Source organism: Sarcophilus harrisii, chromosome 1 (genome assembly GCF_902635505.1).
Source record: "Sarcophilus harrisii chromosome 1, mSarHar1.11, whole genome shotgun sequence".
Classification (NCBI taxonomy): domain Eukaryota; kingdom Metazoa; phylum Chordata; class Mammalia; order Dasyuromorphia; family Dasyuridae; genus Sarcophilus; species Sarcophilus harrisii.
Genome location: NC_045426.1, coordinates 561927028 through 561950228, shown reverse-complemented (window position 1 = coordinate 561950228; position 23201 = coordinate 561927028). Strand labels below are relative to the sequence as shown.

Genomic DNA, 23201 nt, shown 5'->3' with positions numbered 1-23201 from the left:
CTCAGGGTTATCAGGTGTCATTCCTGCCAGCAGATTCCCAAACTCTTTCCGTTTCTCTGGATGAGCCAGTTTTCTCCTGAATTGCACTCCTATGAGATTGGGGAAAATGAGAATCGGTTTGCATTCAACAGTCAAGCCTGCCACCTAGAGCTCAGGGGCCCGAATCCCTCAGCTCCTGGCTCACCTGCCAGTGCGGTACTGAGTCTCCTAGCTGCCACAATTGGAGAGAAAACACAACTTTGGGAAGCACCTTTTGACATTTTAAAAGCACCACACGGAATGACAATGTTCATGCTGGTAAAACAGAATATGTTCCACAAACATGTTAAGCACCTACTGTGTGCAAGGAACTAGGGATATAAAGGGAAAAATGCCTATTTCTGCTACAAACTTATAATCTATTCTTGAAGAGAGGGAGGGCATAACATCCATGCAAATAAGTTAAATATAGTCTGGGATAGACCAAAGTGCTCTAGAGAGAGATCACTTTTAGTTGGAAGGATCAAAGATTTCACGGACAGGATCCATGAAAGAGGAGGATTTCAGCCAGCAGACTTGGGGAGAGAGAGAGAGACAAGGCATGAAGGAGTGGCAGAGAACAAAATAAGACTAGGAAATGGGCTGGAAATAGTCTGGTTTTCTGGAGATGGAGAGCATGAGAAGGGGATAAAATGAAATGTAATTATTTGGCAAAAGTAGATTGAAGTCAAGCTATTTTGTAATTCAGTTTTTTAGCAGTGTCCAATTCTTTGCAATCCCATTTGGGATTTGCCATTTGCTTTTTCAGTTCATTTTACAGATGAGAAAACTGAGGGAAATAGGGCTAAGTGACTTGTCCAGATTCACAAAGTTAAAGTGTCTAAGGCCAGATTTGAACTCGGGTAAACTCACCTTCCTGATGTCAAGCCTGGCTCTCTATCTGCTGTCCCACTTAACTGCCCCAGTCAGACTATCAATGTCTAGACATCAAATGTCTAGACAAGGTGCTTTTATTTTATTCTAGAGGAAATGGGGATCCAACAAGTACTTTGAAGCAGGGGAGTGATATGGTCTAAACCAGGGGTCCTCAAACTTTTTAAATAGGGGGCCAGTTCACTGTCCCTCAGACTGTTGGAGGGCCGGACTATAGTAAAAACAAAAACTTTGTTTCATGGGCCTTTAAATAAAGAAACTTCATAGCCCTGGGTGAGGGGATAATCATCCTCAGCTGCTGCATCTGGGTGTTTGAGGACCCCTGGACTCTAAACTGCGAATGAGGAGATTATTTCAGCAACTATTGCTCACCAAGACAAAGTGAATGATTTCTGGGGGTCTAATGCTAGCTATCCCTTTGCATACGGGAAGGGAGTCTTATTCTGATTCCTTTCATGTAAATGAATTCACATCTCACAACTGGAAACAGAAACTATACTAAGAGACATAATAGAAACAAGGACTACATAAAGACAAGCAGTCCAAGATAACATAACCAAAGGGGAATACCACTCTGGAATGTCTTACCTGTAGAAATAAAATGACTTTCCTTCAATGAAGAAAGAGTACAGAGGTAAAGTTAGGAAAGGTAGTCTTTATTAATAAAAACATGGAGCTTTGATTAAACACACGTCACAGATGATATATATCATGGAGAAAATACAAATGGGGTGAAAAGCTTTGCACAGTGTCCCCCTGAGGTGCCAAAGAGCTCATGGGATGAAAGCCCCTCGAAGTCACCAACTTCTCCATTCAAATAAAGTTTAAGAACAATCAGCATTACACCAGAAACCAGATCGGGGGAAAAATTAGTCTAATATGATGAATTGTTGTCTCCTCCCCCTCCCCCAAGTCATCCAAATTTAAAAATCAACTAAAACAAATTTCTAACATGCAAATAATTTTCTTTTGGCCACAGTGTAACCCCAGTTCCTAAAAGCATACATCGCGTCACAACAGAGCATCCCATTTCAATCAAAAAAGACAGGAGCCTCAACAAGATCAGTAGACATTTAAAACTGGAAATCTAGAAAACAATCACAATTATTTATTTTCCTTTTTTTTTTCCTTTTGATAGTGCAACTCAGTCCACTGAGAGGAAGCTCAGAAACTGCAGTTATGCAAACATGGCTCCCAGCAAATATGGGAAGAAGCAGACATCTTCAACTGTCCACTAGTCTTCTCAGTAAAGTCAAATATTTCAGAACTCCGGCTGTTGCTGTAGAGAAAGAGTATCACTGGCAACCACTATTTAAAACAGCATTTTGGGTTATGCATGATATTTAAATATTCTAAATTATACACACACATATTTATGTACTTAGAAGTTAACAACTCAATACTCTAACTTAAATAAAATTTCCTTTTTGGCTTGACAAAAATGCTTTTAAAGGCAGGGATTTTTTTTGCTGTTGTTGTCTGAAGTGCAAAGTTATAACTACATCAATAGCATCTCCCTCCTCCACTACTATGTTTGTGGCAAAATAGCTTATATCTAGAAATATAGGATTCCACTCTTCCCTGCCCCCAGATGGCTCACCTTTAACACAGACCCTACAATGCACTGGATAGCTTGCTTCTCTTCTTATTCAGGGGTTCTTTTGTGATGGCATTCAGAGGAACAGGGTCGCAACATCTTTTTAGGGAGAGGACGGGAACATTTTTTCATTCTCGGAGCTCTGCGTGCTTAAAAAGTCTGAATTGGCACAAGGGAGTGGAGACTCCCTGGAAGACAGCAGAGCCCAATAAATAATACCTACTACTGCTCCCCAGTGCACACAAGGCAGAAGTTATACTTCTGCTCCCATACACTGCTGTTCTCTGCTTTAATACTTAAGTTCAGCCCCATCAGAAGCATCAGTATTCAAGCCAAAGTTAGAAATTCTCAGTTGGCTTGGGTGGACATTGAAATCCTTCCATTTCTCTTCCAAAAAAGAGTGAGCATGTCTAATCAGGGTTCAAATCAGTTAAAAAAAATAAAATAAAATTTTTAAAAAGAAGCAATCCCTCAACAAAAAAGCCAACCATTTTCTATGAGGTAGCTGAGGTCAACTCCCAAGTCCACAGTACAAACAAAAGTGCTTAATCAATGCTCAGGCATTTATTAATGAACACTGTCCAGGTGCTTAATAAACACTTTCTTTGGACACAACACACAGATCCCTACAGACACAGAGGAATCCTGAGATAAATCTATTACAGAGTGGGGGCGAAAAATAAATCTATGCATGAAGGAACCTTGGAGGTGGTCCTGCTGACAAGGAGTGGGACAGTGACCAGTGGTCAACACCCGGCAGACCTCAGCAGTCTGCTCACCTCCCAGGAAGATGGGGAGCCCCACCTGGACTAGACCAAGATGATCCGAAGACAGCTCTAAAGTCCCCTGGAAGAAACCCTGGCCCTCCAGAGTCCTCTGGCTCAAGGCTAATTGGACAGCGAACGATCTCAAAGGACCACATTCCCCCAAATCACCCCAAACTAGTTTCCCAGGGAAGAGTCCTCCTCCTTCCAGCCCTCCAATTTATGTCCTTGAGTTCTTTTAAATGTCAGCTCACACACATACAGTGCAATTTTATTCCAGAGTTTTTTTGTTAATGAATGGCTTAAATATTTGTGCATAGAGGCCTGGACCCACAAAAAGCTACTCATGATTCTAATACTGGTGGTATTATATATATATATACACACACACACACACACACACACACATGTATAATATGTATAATCATTATATATATAAGGACACATTTGTGCACACAGACCCCCACATGTGTGTGTGTGCAAGCACACCCCTCCCCTCCACAGTAGGACACTGTAACTCAGCAGCACCCCTTTTGCAAAGCAAGCTAAGGCTGGGGCTGCTTGGGGGAGGGACTGCAAGGGCAGGGCAAGGAGAGGGAGCTCGGAGCATGAAGATCTGCATAGGAGAAGTCCCGATTCCTTCACCACTACAACTCTCAGACCTCCACCACCATCACCCAGCCACCCCGGCGGCCCTCCGAATCCCCACACCATCTGTACTGTAAAGGGGTCCAGCATACCACAATGCATACAGAAAATATGAAAGACAAGTGGGAAGAAGAAGAGGAAGAAGACTGCATCCTGTTGAGTTAGGTCTCCGTAGTATAGTTATTGCAGGCTAGCGATGGCAGGGTTGAAAAGCTATTCCACCGCCTCCCGCTGGGATTCTGCTGGGGTGGTTCTGCACGGGCTTGCTCTTTGTAATTACCCAGAATGTTTTTGGCTTCTTCTGCATCCTTCAAAGGATCTTCCCCATACTCGTCTTTTAGCCACTGCCGAAACTAGAGAATTCAAAAACAAAGCCATCACGTACGGGCACAGGACCCGATAACCCAAACTGTCTAAATGTTCTCAAACAGCAACAGGGAGGCAAGGGGTACTCTACACACACAACAGGAGGGGCTTAAAAAAACCCACACTTATACAAGCCCTCATCATCTCAAGGATGGATTACTATAAGAACTTCTGATTGGTCTTTCTGCATTTTCTTCTTCTTCCCCAAAGTATCTCCCTAAGAGACAGGTCTGACCATTCACTTCCCTCCTCAATAAACCCCAAAAGTTCCCTATTACTTTCAGATCAAATATAAAATCCTATGTTTGGCTTCTTTAAGCTCCTTCATCATCTGCCTTTTTCCTGCCTTTCCATTCTTTTTTGGATACTTTATTCTTCTCCATGCACTTACCAGGCATGGCACACTGGCTTCCTTGATGCTTTTCCACATCCTTTCCACCAATTCCTAGAATGCTCTTCCCACCCTCACCAATACCTCTTGGTCCCTTTTACTCCTCAGTTCAAATACCACCTTTGTGAGAAGCCTTTCCAAGTCCCCCAGAAGCTAATTTCTTCCATCTCTGGTTACTTTCCTATTAAACTTTGAAAATAAAGGATGAAAAGCATCACCACTTTCTATTTAACTGTATATATTTTGTGTATCATTGTCTGAGCAGAAAATGAGCTCTTGTGGACAGAGATCATCCTTCTAATTTCTTTTACACCCTCAGAGTTTAGCACAGTGCCAGGCACATGATGCTTATTGAATGACTAATTAATGTTCAATGGCCCCACCATCTGCTGAACCAACAACAAAATGTTGAGAGCCATCATTACACTTGAAAGGTCATTAAAAAAAGCAAAATGAAGCAATAATGTCAACAACCTGAGTGTGAAAAAACTAAGACATACAATGCCTTGGGATTGGAACAGAATGGAAAGAATTGAGAAATCTGGAACAAAGGGAGAAAGAAATATTCTGCAAGTTATTCTCCCTGTAAATTCAAAACACAGTGGAAATGTTAATGGCTCAGTGCTAAAAAGCTGTTTGGGCTTCAAGTTCTTTTGTAAAAGAAGGTCAAGAAAAGGGCTTTTTTAAATGTCTGGAACTGCCAATAATCTTTTGAGGTCTTACTGAATGCCATTTCACAAGCTGATTTTCTATTTCTAGTAGTCTAAGAATACCCTCTTTCCCATGCAGCAAATAAATGCCTCTAAGTTAGGCCGTTTCCATGACCCTTTCTGTTTCTAGGCTCACCTTACAGGTACCCCACTTCCCATCCTCCATGCAAAGTTTTTTTATTCTATAGGCCCACTGCAGTCAAAAAATGCTTGACCTGTCAGTTTGGAACGTGACCTGAGTGCTGCAGGAGCCCAAAAGACAAATACCCTCTGAGTGTTGAGTAAGGAGCAAGTACAGGGAGAGAAAGGATACCAGATACTACTTCAGTCTGCTCTCTGTGGATCACTTCCTCATTCCTCATCTGTAAAATGAAAGGGTGGGGCTAAGAGATGATCTCTGTAGCTGAAGGGGCCTGTGGAATTATATGATTAATTATACAAAGGGTGCTCTAGAATTATATGATTCCACAGCTTTAAGAATGGAATACTTCAGTCAACACACACAGAAACTCCCAACGTTACCTGGTGAACTTCATTCTTTTCAAACTCCTGCAGCTGCTTCTGGAAGCCCAAGTTGGGATTGGCACAAGACCTTCCTGCCCGAACCATGTGTAGGGCATCTTCCCAGCCAAAATCAGTAATCGTCATGATGTAAGCAACCACCAAGGTCACACTTCTGGAAACACCAGCCAAGCTGAAGAGCAAAGAGACAAAGGAGTCTGAATAAAGTTGCAATTTCAATTTTTTTTAATTTTTTAATTTAATTTTTTCAACTAATAAATATTTATTTTCTCTCCCCGCTATATCCTCTCTCGGAAGAAAAAAATAAAATGAAATCTTTGCAACAAATAAACAAAATCAAGCAAAATGATTCCTATGTTGGCCATGTCTAAATATATATGACTCCTATATTCTGAGACTATCACCTCTCTATCAGGAGGTTGGTAAAACACTTTCTTGATAGTTCCTTAGAATTGTGATTGGTCATAGCACTAATCAGAGTTCTTAAGTTTTTCAATTTTTTTTTGTCTTTATTAAGTTGACAACAGCATTGTATTGTAGTAACTGCAGTCCTGATTTTGCTTATTTCATTGTGCATCAGTTCATAAAAGTCTTCTTAGATTTCTCTGAAATCATCGCTTTTGTCATTTTTTAAGAATACAATGGAATACCATTACATTCATATACCATAATTTCTTAGGGCATTCATTGCCCAATAAATGGGTGCTCCTTTAGTTGCCAGTTCTTTGCCATCATAAATCTCTTAACATTTTAGCTTACTTTGTTCAATCTCCACTGCTTCCTTAACCTCCAGTAATTTGTGAACAATAAATCATTTAAATACGTGAGGAAAGGATGAAATGTGAAGAAATGCAGAAGTGAATTTGTCAATTAAAGAATTTTTGATGCCAGTAACAACATCCTTGATCACTTGTGAAAAATGTTCCTTTTATTTGTATATAGCTGGTTTCTGAAGGCCTCTCGATGTTACAAATTAAATGTAGCCAGTTAATCTATAAAAATGCTTTGAAGATTCAGTGTTTTCACTAACATGGGTTATTCCTTTCACTGCTAGGAACTGCAGCTCTTCCATGCTGGTCACTTCATCCTGCCCTTCTTGTCCATATTTTCCTAAATATTCTTCTCAGAGAATTTACTCAAAAATGGACCTCTTGGACTGGCTCTGGTTTTCTCTGCTTCTTCCTCTGGACAGCTGACCTAAATGTCCAGCAGTTGACCCTACTGGTCAGACACATGGCTGTTGTTCTTGCCCAAATCACTGATGGCCACACACCATGTGGTTCTTTGGTTTTCTTTTTGGTTTTTATGTTATTTTAATTCCAAGATGTTCCCCCCTATAGTATCACCAGAAGAATATGGGTACCAAAGGTGGTTTTTTGGAGCAATAAGCAATTTGACATCATATAAAGATCTACACCATTTCTAAAATACAATACAACCTGATCTCCTATAATCTGACTCCAAACTTGATTTATTATCCTTCTTCAAGGCTTATTTGATATGTAAACATTGATGGATTTATTCAATAAAATAGTTTTACAATATGGGCAAAATGGATGCCTTGACATGTATTATTATTTCACTAAGGAGGCTTTGAAGCATTCTGGTGCTTAATTGTTATTAATTATTAATCATGCAATTAATGTCATCTGTAATAAGAAACACTTGCAGAACTTCATCATCTATAAAGAATCCTTCTTATGCCAGGACGTTTCTTATGATGCTGGCAAACTTCTTGCTGTAACGTTTCAGTTGTTGTCTATACTCAGTGCATCTCTGAACAAAAATTATTTCTGTCTGCCTCCATTGGGGGAACTTTGTAGAGTTTTGCTTTAATAATACTTCATCAGTAGAGACATTTCCAGGGTGCATTTTGCTCTATGGATCCAAACACTTTTATAAAATTAATAAATATGGCAGGAGTTTATAGCTTCTCCTTCTCTTAATTGAGAAACTTTTTAAAAACCAAACATTTAATTATCTTCAGCTACCTGAAAGGCAGCTTAAAACACAAGTGTAGTAAAAAGCTGCAGCTCAGCTTAGACTGAGAAATGTTATCTCAAGGACAAAGTAGGAATCTGGGAGGGGCCTAAGAAGGGAGAGTGAGATAGAGAAAGAGGATAAAAATTCTAAGTCCTAAAATTCAAGTATTTGGAGGGCAGTCTGCCTAAAGAATTATGAACAGCTAGGTCCAAGATACAGTCATATTCAAATATAGATATTTGAGTACCAAGGCAAGAGTACATGACTTTAATTACACATCACTTTCCAGTAAGTCTCCTGAAATTTTTGCCCATAATCAAAAGGGGACAAGTCTAATTTTTAAATATTAAGTCACATCATATTAAATATTTTTTAAAATAAATAAATGTCTTTCCAGAACCTATTTTGGAGCAATTAAGCTATCTGACTTCCTGCCTTATCTTCTTTGTTCTTCTGGAATGGTGGAGCTACCATCAGCATGTAGACTGTCCCCTGCTAAGAAGGAACTGTTATGTTTATAAAGAACTCTTCATTAACTAATATCATTTTACCATTACATAGAATCTTCATTCCAGATATCTCAAAAGCTCTAAACCTATATATCCAGGGTCATGTAAAAATTTCTTGGACAAAAAGCTAGAGAAGGATCTGGCAAACTATTCCAGTTATCTTTTTTCCCTCAGATATTGTTCATTCAGTCCTATTCAACCCTCTGTGACCCAATATTTGGTGTTTTCTTGGCAAGAATAGTAGTTTGTTAGTTCTTTCTCCAGGTCATTTTACAGATAAGGAAATTGAGGCAAATAGAGTTAAGTGATTTGCCCAGGATCACATAGCTAATGTCTGAGGCCAGACTTGAATTCAGGTCTTCCTGACTCCAGGCCTAGTACGCTGTGTGACCTAGATACCCCTATTATTCACCTACAAAGTATACACTAGTACTCTACCTCATATTGTGTCTAAATATGTTATATATTGAGGGCTTTTTAAACTTTTCTCCCATTCATTTACATGACCCTGAACATGTAAGTATATGAAACAGGTTATAGCAAAACATTTATTGATAATTAACCACGTTTTTGTAATCTCCACATTCAGTTTTAGACCCCATATGGGGTCTTGATCCACAGTTTAAGAAGCTGGGGCACAGAGTGTTTGCAAAATAAAACTGACAACATTCTTTCATGTTTCTAAAATAAAGTATTTTGAAAATATGTTTAAAGCCACCTTAGTTTACCATCTTACCTTTTATATAACAGCTCTTTCCCCTTTTCATATATTACATATATATGTATGTATGCATGTATGTTTCTATACATACATATATGTGCATTTAACTACCAGTAAAATGAACCAAGTTTTATTAATACTTAAAGCAATGCAATTAATCATCAAAAACAAATAAAACAGTTTATAATTAGAGAAACTGTACGAAATGCTCCAGTGGTATCTTAGTAACACAAAACTAAATAAAATGAAACACCTACATGTTGAAAAAATTTTCCAAGCAAGTGGAAAAGACATGCCTAAAAAGTGTCTAAAAGGCATTCAAATTTCAAGGCTGAAACTCATACCTGTAGCTATTCTATTGGAATGCTAGGAGAAAGCTTAGAAAAAGCAGTTTCTTTTGTCAATAAATCTCAAAGGTCAAAGCAATCCCCAGTAGCAGCTCAGAATGAAAAACAATTGGGATCCTGGGTATAATCCTTGGTAAATGAAAATATCAATTAAATATATGAAATGGCAGGAGGGGAAAGTGTAGTAGAATATGTAATTCAGCAGGAATTTATTAAGTGCCTACTCTATGCCAAGAACTATGACAGATATTAGGGAAGAGATAAAGACAAAAAATAAAAATAAAAACAGCTAATTAATTGGGTTGGAAGAAATGTTTAATCCAATCTAATAATTTTCAAAAAGAAAGAAAGAAAGAAATTGACACTTAGAATCATTTAAATGATTTTTCTCAGTCACCTAAATATTAAATAGGCAGAACAGGAACTAGAATACAATTCTGCTGACTCTCAAATTCAGGGCCTTTTCTGCTATTTCCCAATATTTGGGATTATGCGTAGGTAGAAACTCTGACAAAGGAACCAAACTAATAACTATATGGAAAAAACAGATAGCCAGAAAATAGCTTGGTAAAAGTAACAAGCTCGTTAACAAAAATATTCTTAGGTAGTAAACATACGTACCAGTGTACAAGACAGCCCTCACCTCTAAGCCGGCATTCATGAATGAACCTGATACTCTCTTTAAAATGTCTTGTCCTGGGCAGAGGAGAGAAAAAAAAAAAAATATATATATATATATATATATATATATTTAAGCAGAAAATTTCAATGTTAAGCAGCCTCTTAAGTAAAAAAAATTATAATCAAAATTTTTTGAAAATTCTTTAATTTTCAAAAATATAGACCAACCTGCCCAGGTCTGACTCCATCTATAAACAACATCAATGAACACATGAATCTCACAAGGGTGCCAGAAATTTTAGAAGCCTCTATATATTATTTTCTTGTTTTCTACTGAACTAAGGGATTCATGATGTCCTTCCTGTCAAACCCACTCTCCTAGGTCAAAATCCATGACCAAGAATGCAACAGATGAGCCCCCTATCCTCACAGTCAAGCCTAAAGGTGACAAATATAATGATAACACGGACTAAGCAGGGCCATCCCTATATGCACAGTTACCTGCATGGGAATATGCATGGGAATTAGCTCCAGAATTCCTAAAAGTCATTTTGTGGAGAGCTAACAAGATGTAGTGGAAAGAGTACGAGACCTGTGCCTAAGTCTTCATGACCCCATTTGGGATTTTCTTGACAAAACTACTGGAGGTTTGCCATTTCTTTCTTCACCTCATTTTATAGAATAGGAAACTGAGGCAAACAGGGTTAGGTATTCCTGCCTAGCCACAAGACAAGGATACTAAAAAACAAAACAACAGTAACAAAAAGAACTCGAGGATAGAAACTAAGGAACAGCCAACTGGCACAGGGGTGGCAGTAGATAGGAAAAAAACAACTACTTTCTATAGACACACAACTACACAGATAAAGATATAGATATATAAGTACATATGTATGTATGTATAATTCATTTCTATATACCATATACCAGGATTGCCTCATTTTATAGAATAGGAAACTAAGGCAAACAGGGTTAAATGACTCATGCAGCTAGTAAATGTCTGAGGTCAGATTTGAACTCAGGAAGATGATTCTTCCTAACTCCAAGCCCTGCACACTATATACTGTAGCCCCCAGAGTCAGAGGAAGTAGATTCAAAACCCACCGTTAATAGACAAGATCAGGGCAGCTGGGTGGTACAGTGAATAGAGCACCAGTCCTGAAGTCAGGAGGACCTGAGTTCAAATCTGATCTCAGACACTTAACACTTCCTAGCTGTGTGACCCTGGGCAAGTCACTTAACCTTAATTGCCTCGGCAAAAATAAATAAATAAATAAACACACACACACACACACACACACACACACACACACATACATACATATAAAGAGAGATGGACAGACAAGATCAGGGGTTTCCAAACTACTGTCAGAAGGTCAAAACTATCCTACTCTCTGCTTTTGCAAGGTTATGAGCTATGAATAGTTTCACAGTTTAAAAATACAATAAATTTTTTTATTTAAAAATTAAAAAATAAAATAAAAAACCCCAAATTTTGCTCACTCTGAGTTGGCATAGTTTGAACTAGATGCCCTTAGGAGATTAAGATGAAGATCTTTAATCTTAGGGACCTTACTAACAACGGGTTTATATAAGTCCCTCCAACTCTGGCCATATTTAATTGTACAGTCACAGCAAGAATAAGGAATGTAAATGACCTACCTGTGCAGGTCTGACAACCCTCCCTTGGCCCTCCCTTCCCACACTGTTTGAAACCTGGAGCTCCCTTCATGTTATGTCTTAGATGGTTCTCTTCCTTTTTCTACACACAGTCTCAGCTGTTTACTTGCTATTAGGAACCACACCTTGTTACTCTTGGGGGGAGATCAAAAATCTTGGAGTATATAACGATGTTGAAAATAGTTCTTAAAATTTTTTGTGTCATTCTTGTCTATTATAAAATCAAATCATTTATGGAAAACACATATTTTTTGGCTCAATCATAGTTTTATTTTTTTTTTAAATAATAGCTTTTTATTTACAAGTTATATGCATGGGTAATTTTACAGCATTGACAATTGCCAAACCTTTTGTTCCAATTTTCCCCCTCCTTCCCTTCACCCCCTCCCTCAAATGGCAGGTTGACCAGTACATGTTAAATATGTTAAGAGTATAAGTTAAACACAATATATGTATACATTTCCAAACAGTTAGTTTGCTGTACAAAGTACATCGGACTTGGAAATATTGTACAATTAGCCTGTGAAGGAAATAAAAAATGCAGGCGGACAAAAATAGAGGGATTGGGAATTCTATGTAGTGGTTCATAGTCATTTCCCAGAGTTCTTTCGCCGGGTGTAGCTGCTTCAATTCATTACTGCTCTGTTGGAACTGATTTGGTTCATCTCATTTCTGAGGATGGCCAGATCCAGCAGAATTGATCATCATATAGTATTGGAAAACACATTTTTTAAAAGACACATTACAGAATGAGTATAGGACTATCCTGAGCATACATACTGTAAATATTCCAGTGGTACTCCACCATTACTTATTAAGCACCTACTATGTGCCATGCTTGAGCTAAGCCCCAAAGACATAAAAAATAGTGTGTTTTGATACAATATTTGCCCTCAAGGAGTGACATTCTAATGGAGGAAATAACATGCAAATAGCTATTTGTAGATGAGATCTATAGCATAAATGTAAGGTAATCTGAGGAAGATTGCAGATGGACAGATCAGGGAAAATCTGCTGTAGAAGATGGACTTTAAGCTGAGTCTTAGTAAGAGAGGGGAGGTGAGGAGGGATACAAGCCATGTATGGAGACCAGCCAGTTTAAGGCAGGGAGATCAGCAACGGAATGTTGTGTTCAAGGAGCAGCCGAATGGCAGTCAAATGTAAGGCGGCTCAAAAGGAAGGGTCAGTCCAAGATTAGTTTTCAGAACCACTGTGCTTTCCAGCCTAGCCACAAGAGAAGGATACTAAAAAACAAAACAACAACAACAAAAAGAACTCAAGGATAGGAACTAAGGAACAGCCAACTGGCACAGAGGCGGCAGTAGATAGGAAAAAAACAACTACTTTCTATAGACACACAACTACACAGATAAAGATATAGATATATAAGTACATATGTATGTATAATTCATTTCTATATACCATAAATGTGATGCTTTAAAGTTTTCAAAGACTTGCATACTTTTTTTTTTTTTAATTTTAGCTTCATAACTGCTCTATGGGATAGGGAACACAGGTATTATTATCTCCATTTTACAGGTGGGAATATTGAGGTTCAAAGGAATTAAATGACTGACCACAAACCACATAAAGTGGGATTTAAACCTGGGTTTCCTGGACTCTCATGCTCAGAATACAATATACTATGCCATACTGCCTCTCTATGTTTATACATACATGGGTGTGTGTGTGTATATATATATATATATATATATATATATATATATATATATATATATGTCTATAACCAATATCTGTAGAGAATAAATATATTCCACCCAGTGGAAAAGTTCTAGGTAGAACTAAGACCACCAACTTTTGCCTCCTACACAAATTCTCTCATTACTAGAGCCTGGAAAATTATACAGTAGCTATTTGCAAAGCTATAAATGATAATCAGAAATATATGAAAATGGCTTAACCTCTCCCTCTCAGGTGTGAACTATTATTTAAGACAGTGGGCTCTTGGACAGGCAATAGGGATGCCTTCCTGTACCCTGGCTCCTGAGGCAAACTAATTAAGAGCTGAGATTGCTCCCTCCACCCCACATCTATAGGGCAATATGGTGTAACGGAAGGACCAATAGAATTGGCAGAAGGGCTGGAATCCTAATTCTGCTACCTTGGAGGAAGTTGCTTCCCCTCCCCAAGGTGCTCTTTAAGGCTCCTCCCAGCTCTGAATGCTAGGATCCTGTTCAGAAAAGATCTTACCACTCACCCAGCCCACCTCATTATCATCTCCCTCTCACACCCAACAAGTGCCCAGGTTTAAGGTCTTTCCCTCTTCTTTGTGGTATACTTTTCTGGTAGAGGGGAGATCTGGGTCAATGATAAGGGGTACATAAGAACAAATCAAAAAGAAAAATCAAGAAGTGACAATCATCTAAGTAGAAAAGGATGCATAAATGACAAGGTCTCATTTCAAATTATACAAAAATCTACCCACTACCTCGTTCCCCCACGAGGCCTTCCAAAATCTCAGTGAGCACCACCAAAATCTACACGGTGTGATTGAGGACATCAGGCCGATCCTTTTTACCGAAACCTGTGAGCAGGGACAATTTCCTACATCTGGCTCTTAACACCTGCGCTCCCCACCCACACTACGAAACCTAGATTCTTACATCTTATTTTTGGGTACCATGTGTATTAAAGTCAGGGCCTCTCTCATGTGTTATGTAACTAAGGGGACGGAGGGGAGTCACAGTCAACAAGGCAGCATCTCCCTGAGTCAGAACAAACTAAGTTTGGCCAAGTCTGGAAACAGAGACAGACAACGTAGCATCCGAGGCACCTTAAACCTGGAAGGCCCTTGAGGAGAAATCTCACCAACCCCTTTTACAGATGAGGAAGCTGAGCTCCAGAAAGGAAATGTTCAAGACAGGATCAGAGTTAACCCTCAAACTCAAGCCCAAACCCTATGCTTATTACATCCTCCTTCAGTGTATACAGCTGGGTCTACCATGATGGGTGACAAAATATTGTAACCAAGGCTATTTGGTTACAATATTTTTTCCAAATCTTTTCCATCACTTGGTTGCAATATAAGGTAGCATCTGAGACCCCATAGTCAATAACCTTTGGCAGGACTATTTGATAGTTTCTCCAAAGCTACTAAAGAGACAACAAAGAAAAAATGTTAGGGAGGGAAATGTTCAAGTATGTATGACTCACAACCAGCTAAGCATTAGACTAATTTAGCCTAACCAGACACTACATTCCTAGAAATGTCTTTTCCAAGAAAATCAAGAGGTGGGAAATCACATTATGATTTTGGCGCAGACCTGTTTATGTGTCTCAGAGCAGGGTATTTCCAGGGAAGACTGTGACATAAGACCAAGCAGTGATCATTAAATCCTCTCTCCTCCACCCTGGGAAAAACCCCAGACCTCAAATCATTATTACCACTTAATTCAAATTTGAAGCAGAAGCACCGACTGACAGCACTATGTCTGCTACAAGCTGTTTCAATAAATGCAAGTTTCCCCTTTTTGCCACTCATTTGATTGGCAGTCCACTTCTAGGGCAACATGAAGTCTTGCAGAAAAAGCAGTGGTTGCGTGAAAGAGGACCCCAGGTCCGCTAGAAGGAAATGTTTCTATGTCTATCTGCACAAGTCCCAAGAAGGGAAGAACAGAAAAAAATAATTGAATAAATTCGGATAAAACACATATAAATCTTCTGTCACTTAATTTTTTAAAGTTTAATTTTAATTTTTAAAGTTCTTTTTATTTTGTTAAAATATTTTCTAAAAAAAAAAAAAACAAAAAAATTTAAGTCTATTTTCTGATAACATAGAAACTGGATTTTGTGTAAAGACAATTTAAGAGAGTTGATAAATATAGCTTACAAATAACTTTTTTGTTCAATTAAAATCATAAACTTTGGGATAAATTTGACAAAAGTGTGCTTACACTTCACTTTCTATCTTGATATATGTAATATACATATATAAATGTATCTATATATAAATACATACACACTTACCCCCAACTCTTTTCTGAAGTTCAGTTCTGTATCACTAACTGCCTATTCAATATTGCAAATAAAACATCCCCACATACATCTCAAATGCATCATGTCCAAAACTGCACTCATTGTCTTCCACACAACACCCTTCTTGCCCAGGAGAACACTTTTCAGTCACTCAAATTCACAACTTCAGAGCCAATCTCAGCTCTTTGCTCTCCCTCCACATATTCAATCAGGTGGCTAAGTCTTGATGCTTTTCACGCTACAATATCTTTCCCATCAATCACATTTTTCCTCAATTCACAGATCTACTGCTCCCATTTTGGTCCTTATCGCCTCTCACTTGGATTACTGAAATAACATCCTATTTAATCTCCTTGATTGACCCTCCAATCCAATTTTTTTCACAGCTACTTAAGGAACATTCCAAAAGTAGGATCTGACTATGCCAATCTGCTACTCAAAAAACTTCAGTAGCTCCCTATTACTGGAACCAAATAGGAAATCCATTGCAATTTAGCTCCCAACCTATCTGCCCAACATTCTAGATCATTTTGCTTTGTACGTCCTCTAGTCAAGTCAAAGTGGGTCTTTTTGCTATTCCTATTAGTTAGTCAACAAGTATTTATTTTTTTTAAAAGCAAAAAAAGGATTTATTATTTTGAGAAAGGGCAACTCCCAACAGACAAGGTGTCCATAGAGGAGTGCAAAGCAGAAGCTACAAACACAGGATTATATAGATCCTAACACAGAAGCCCCCATCTCACCTTCCAATTTTTTCTCCCATTAGTTGGTGAGTTCTAATTTACCTAGAGACTAAATATTGACCCCAGAGCATCTTTTTTTTTTTTTTAATAACTTTTTATTGACAGAACCCATGCCAGGGTAATTTTTTACAACATTATCCCTTGCACTCACTTCTGTTCTGATTTTTCCCCTTCCTCCTTCCACCCCCTCTCCCAGATGGCAAGCAGTCCTATACATGTTAAATATGGCACAATATATCCTAGATACAATATATGTGTGCAAAATCGAACAGTTCTCTTGTTGCACAGGGAGAATTGGATTCAGAAGGTAGAAATAACCCAGGAAGAAAAACAAAAAATGCAAACAGTTTACATTCATTTCCCAGTGTCCTTTCTTTGGGAGTCAACAAGTATTTATTAAGCATTTACAATGTACCAGGCAACAGGCATTTATTAAGCACTTATTGCACCAGAGACTGCACTAAGTCTCACATATACTCAAGAGTCCTTCAAGCAGAAAGTGTAAAAGGATTTTAACATTTCATTTTGGGATTGAGACTGAAGAGATTGTCATTCTGACTGCTTTTGATATCTGGCAGTTGCTCAGATCATCCTTTTTATAATTTTTTGTTTTGTTTTGTATTTTATCATGGTCATTCCCTTTCTTAGTTTTTCTTAATATGTATTAAACATGAATAAATTGTATATGAAAATACATCTGTTATTAATGGTTTGTTTTTTAAAGTATCCATTTAACTTAACATGATAGTAACAAAACCATCCTGTTTTTATCTGTCTCTAAGCTTCCTTCAACTGTTTACTTTGTATTTTTAAATGTTTCATTTTATTTCTTTTCTTCTTGTTTTGTGGCATTATTATCACTACCCAACTCTCCCTCCCTCTTCCTAGCACTTCTACTTCCTAATGACTCTCTCCACATCCCTGCCAGCCAAGGAAGAAACCTCCCTTATAACAAAGAAGAGCAAGTAAACAAAATAAAATCCACCCTTCCTATGTGACAATGGATGCTTCACTTGGGGCAGCCAGGCAACACAATGGATAGAATGCTGGGCTTGAAGTCAAGAAAACGCATCTTCCTAAATTCAAACCTTGTCTCACACACTAAGGGGCAATATTATCCTGGGCAAATTACTCACTCATGCATGCCTCAGTTTCCTCATCTGTAAAATTAACTGAAGAAGGGAAATCACTGGAGTTGGAGATAACTGAAATGAGTGAATAAACACCAAGTCCATCGCTCTTTCCCAAAAGTCAGGAGAGATAACCATCAATCTTCTAAAAATACAATTTAACTTGCATTCACAAGTTTTTTGGAATTTGTTCCAAATTCCAAAATTGTTCAATGCTGTTTAGTCACTGTGTAAATAATTCTCATGGTCTGCTTATTTGCTCCCAATTAAGGCATATTCATTTACCATTCTTGGTTCAGTCATTCCCCAATGAATTTCCTTCCAGTTATATCCTATAAACAATACTGCTTTTAAGAAAGTGGGAGTGCATTTAACATAGGGACTTTTCCCTCTACTGTTAACCATTGGGTGTTAAATTCATTTTTAGCATTTTTATCATGAACTTGGTTAGACAGCATGCTCATCACATTTGCAGATGATACAAGGCAGAACACCATACTGGATACTGTTGTTATTTGCCCTTTATTTTTGAAGAGGACCAAGGACATCATAAGGTGATGTTTTGACTTCTGCATGAATTGGATTTAAGTGAGAAAAGGACTCTGCAAGTCCCAGTCCTCCCTGAATATTCCACATATCCCATACAGAAGGCACTACATATTGAAGTAAAAGACACAAAGACAAATTTAATTAATATCTTGACTTAATTATTATCTTTTAAAATAAGACAAAGCTTATAATCTAACCTAATAGATAATAAATTGAAATAGACTTATCAGAAGTACTTCGTATTAGCAACCACTATTGCTATTATATTTTAAATACAATCTTTCTATACTATTGAAACCCAAATCAAGGATAGGGAAAAGAAAAAAAAAAAAGAAGACCCTGAAAAATTAGAGATCTTTGAAGCCTGGTGCTAAATATTACAAGTTTACTAAGGTTACATACTTCATAGTCTGAGTTGAATCAAATTTCCTTAGACTACATAGAGAAAATCCCCTTTCTAATGTTTAAATATAAAATATTTAATGTTTATAATATAATGTTTAAATATAAAAACAATGTTTAAATATCATTGTGCAGCATGTATTTATGACATATTGGAACATTCTGACATATTAATGTAGCTAAATCTAATATCTGTGGCATAATAATGATGATGATGATGATGATGATAGTATTTCTATAGGACTTACAAAGAACTGTGTAAGTGCCTTACAAATATTATTTCATTTGATCCTCATGCTATTACTATCTTCATGATACAGTTTAAGAAACTGAAGGAAAAGATTTTAAATGCTGAGACTGAATTTGAATTCAGCTCTTTAACTCTAAGCATAGTACGGTATCTACTGTACCACCTGATTGGACTGAGCACTGTATATGGAAGAAAAAGTCTTGAATTCAAATGCTGTCTCAATACTTACTAGCTATGGGACCTTTTAAAAACTAATCACCTAATTTTTTTTTCTCTCTCTCAGCTTCCTAATCCGTAAAATGGGAATAATAAAAAGCATCTCCCTTACAGTGACAGTGTGAGGATCAAATGAAGATTCACAGACACACAGACATATAAACATGTCATTTATGTTATGTACAAGTTTTGTTGTTTATATATACATATATATGTTTATATATATATAATGTATATCAGTGTGTATGTGTATGTATAAAACACAGCACTACTTGAATAGTTAACAAATATTATTACCTTATAAATATAACCTTTTATTATATTGAAAAAGGAAATTTTTTCTATTTAATTTTTTTCCTACAATTATATACAAAGATAATTGTCAACATTCATTTTTATAAAATTTTGAGTTCCTGATTTTTCTCCCTCCTTCTTTTCTCTTCCCCTTCTTCAAGATAGCAAGCAATCTGACAGAGGTTATACATGCAGTCATGTTAAAAAATACGTCCACAATTCTCACCCCCTCTACCCCAATCTTTCCAACATTATGCAATACACATGGGAGACACTGGCACAGGACCGCCCAGCATGGAGTGCCCTCAACGTACTCTATGAACAAAGCAAAATTAAATTAGCCCAGAAGCAATACAAGAAGCACAAAGTTAGGGCAGCCACTTCCTATGTTTATAAGGACAATTTATCTCTAACCCGTGGCAGAGCTTTCCAAGCCCCCACTGATCTGATCAGCCACAGTCTGACAGATACACTGTAACTCGACTCTACCACAGGGATATGATTTTGGTCTCTGAGAACAATCCCTTACATGACTAGCTAGTTAGAAAATGGGAATCAGCTATCAATTCATTCTTCAGTTCATCTCCTTAACTGGGAGGTGTTCCTGTAGCATTCTTCCTCCCTTGTCCTCTCCTCCCCTTCCCTCCACTCCCCCAACCTGGGTTTATGAGGTTATTTAACTCTGAGAACTTGAACTTTCACATTTCCTGATTCTGAACAACAAAATATTGGCAGAAGTGAGGTAAAACTCTTAAGTCTTTCTGTTATGTCATCGGGGGTTTCTGCATTTTAAGTTGTTGGAAATACGTGAGGAAATGATTGGGGACTAAGGCAAAAATACACACTTAAGTGACATTTAGATAATTAATCACCCTCCCTAGCAGCAAACAGCAGCAGCAGAAAAAGCAGCTAAAATACAACATTAAACAAATCTTCAAAGGTCAAATTATGTTGTACCCAGTCTAATAAGTCTCCTTTGGCCTAAGGTTTGTTAGAATGCTGGGAGATGAGGAAAAGTTAAGGTGAGAAGAAATGAGATTATCAGATGACATCCAAAGCTCAAAATCATTACTCTGTCATCTCATTCCTATTTGAAAGCAGAGAGTAAGAGGAATTTTGGTATTTCATTTTGGGATTGGGATTGAAAAGACTGACAAATTGATAATGATATAGAAAAATGAAGAGTCAGACTAAGGAAGATATTAACGTGGAATAGCCCATTTCTAATCATTAGAAAAATATGCTGTGTCTTTATGCAACCACTTTTCACAACTTATGTGAAAGCTATTTATCAGCTTTTATAGGTATGGCTTAAAATCATTATTCTAATTTGAAAGCAGAGAATAGGAGAACTTTGGTATTTTGTTTTGCAATTGGGATCGAAGAGACTGACAATTTGATAACAATATACAAAAATGAAGAATCAGACTAAGGAATAGATGTCAACATGCAATAGCCTATTTCTAATCAGTAAAAAGATATGTTACATCTTCCAACCACTTTTTATAACTTATGTGAAAGCTATTTATCAGCTTTTATAGATATGCTTTGATGTGTGCTGTATGATGTGATGTTTTTTGACTTGGGAGTCAAAAAAAGGTGGCTCTGGGACTCTGGAAAAGTCACTCAGCCTCAGTTTCCTATTCTGTAAAATAGGGAAGATCATAGTGCCTGCCTCCGAGGGTTATTGTGAGGATCAAATGAAATGACAGATTTAAATAAAATGGTTTTCAAGTCTTAAAACATTGTCATGCCAGTTATTATTCATATTAGTATTAACTGAAATCACAGAGATGAATGTTGTTCCGTCACTTCCAACTCTTTCTGATTCCATTTGGGGTTTTCTTGGCAAAGATACTAGTGTTGTTTGCCATTTCTTTCTCCAAGTCATTTTACAGATGAGAAAACTGAGGAAAACAGAATTAAGTGACTTGCTTAGGGTCACACAGTTGGTAACTGAGGCAGGATTATTTTTTTTTAATATGATAAAATTTTATTTTCTAATGTAAACAACATTTTTAATTCATGAGCCTTACAAAAACAGGCAGGCCACATCTAGCCTGCAGGCCATAATTGCTAACCCCTAACAAAAGACCATTAAAATATAGTTTATCCTTTGAGATTAAGCATTTCCATGGATATAAAAAAAACTCAGTGTATTTCATAAGCTGTATATGAACACTACCAGGCAAATACATAGCAAAATAATAATATAATTTTAAATTAAATTAAACTGGATTACAGCAAATGAAAAGATCAATAAACAGAAACTGAATGCCTGAATAAATGAAAAATAAAAAGTTCTCAGCGAGCAGATGATGAAACATAGCTCCCTTCACTTGACAGAATATATACAATCAAAAGTGGTTACTCTCTTGGATGTTTTTGCTTCATTGCTTTCTTTGCCACAAGTTAAGAGTCAAAGGGGGAGCAGTTGGGGGTGAAAGACTGTCAAAAACAAAAGGTTTCAATAAAACATGTTCAAAAACTGATCTCAATAGTGTATCTATAAGAAGGAAAAATGAAACAGTTGTAGAATAGTTGTTTTATTTATAAAAGGCTAGAGTGTGCATGATTTCACTAGGATTACTAATGGCTTAAAAATTCAAATTTTAACCAAGTATGCTTTAATATTATTTTCCAAATGATTAATATGAAAGTTACTTTTTCTCCATTAGATAAATTATGTTCTTTCCTTCCTTCCCAACTGAAACAGTCAAAAGGAAGACAATAGATTGGTTGTATCAATCAGCTGTTCAGTTGTTTTCTCTGAACATCCTTCCTGAAAACAAACCCTATATGAGTGTGTGCTATAAACCACACCATCTACCATGACTTAAGACCCTAATGTGAACTCTCATCCCTCCACTATAGTGAAATTATGCAGGAAGGCAGGCAATCAGATACAGCATGCCCCCTTTAGAACACTGATACGTAGATGAATATGTATGGACAGGAAATAACTCACATCCAATAAAAGAACCATATAGGATTGTCAATTTGGGGATATGCTTATGTTTCAGGGCCATGATCTGACAAACAGCATATCTGAACCCATGTAACAAACCAAATTCACATACTAGCCTTACATGTTCATCATCACTGAATAAACTGTCTCACATATGAGAATTCTCCTGGTGACTGATACTGGCCCCCTCCTTCAAGGGCTGAAATTTGGTTTTTTTTAACCATTTTTGATCAAAATCTTTCTAAAATTTATCACAAACTCCCCTGCCTTATCTGAATACTCTGAAGAGAACTTTGTCTTTTCCTGCTGACACAGATGCATCATGATAACTGCCAAATTGCCACGGTCTGAGGTAGCAGTGGTTCCTGAGATGGAGCGGGCAGTCCTTCCAAAGTTCAGGCCACTTGACAGATGGGGACTCTGCCAAAGATTGCAATGAAAATCAGAGAAATAGGTTCATGAGCATGGTAGAATCTCTTGAGATTAGAGAAATACTACCCAGCTAAAAATAGCCACCAAAAACATCGGCCAGAGCTGCTATGATCTTCAGAGAAACCCAGAGCTGTACTTCCTTCCGTACATAGCATGCCCTTTCAACCACTTCTGTTTCTCGGCACAGCTAGTTACCAGGGAAGTTCTGAAAGCCTTCCTCCCCTTCTTATGTGCTTATGTGTACTGTGGGATTGTGAGTTCTGAACAGTGACTGAAGTCCCTCTTCTACAACAGGAGATGGCAGAGAATGGGACACCTTCACTGCCAGAGTCAAGTTAGGAGTGAAAATGGGCCAACAGGTCACATTCTCCTACTACTTTCTCCAACCTGCCCATGCTTCCTCTCTCTCTCTGGCTACAATGCAATTCTGATCACTCTTCTCTAAAATGT

General features: G+C 37.5%; 1 protein-coding gene across 5 annotated transcripts in view; it reads right to left on the bottom strand.

The window, feature by feature from the left end:
* Positions 1-1547: 1547 nt before the first annotated feature.
* The window catches only part of DUSP22 (dual specificity phosphatase 22), a 73002-nt gene continuing 51348 nt past the window's right edge, over positions 1548-23201 (bottom strand). The window contains exons 5-9 of one of the 5 annotated variants that reach the window (XM_023496371.2): positions 10092-10166; positions 5911-6082; positions 4202-4274; positions 2513-2658; positions 1548-2191 (exon numbers count right to left, since the gene is read on the bottom strand). In XM_023496371.2, coding sequence (XP_023352139.1) covers positions 2558-2658; positions 4202-4274; positions 5911-6082; positions 10092-10166 — 421 coding nt within the window. In that variant the 3' untranslated portion in view covers positions 1548-2191; positions 2513-2557. Of the gene's footprint in view, positions 4275-5910; positions 6083-10091; positions 10167-23201 lie in introns of all 5 variants that reach the window. The other 4 variants (XM_031946939.1, XM_012541678.3, XM_012541677.3 and 1 more) reach the window with 4 other exon arrangements.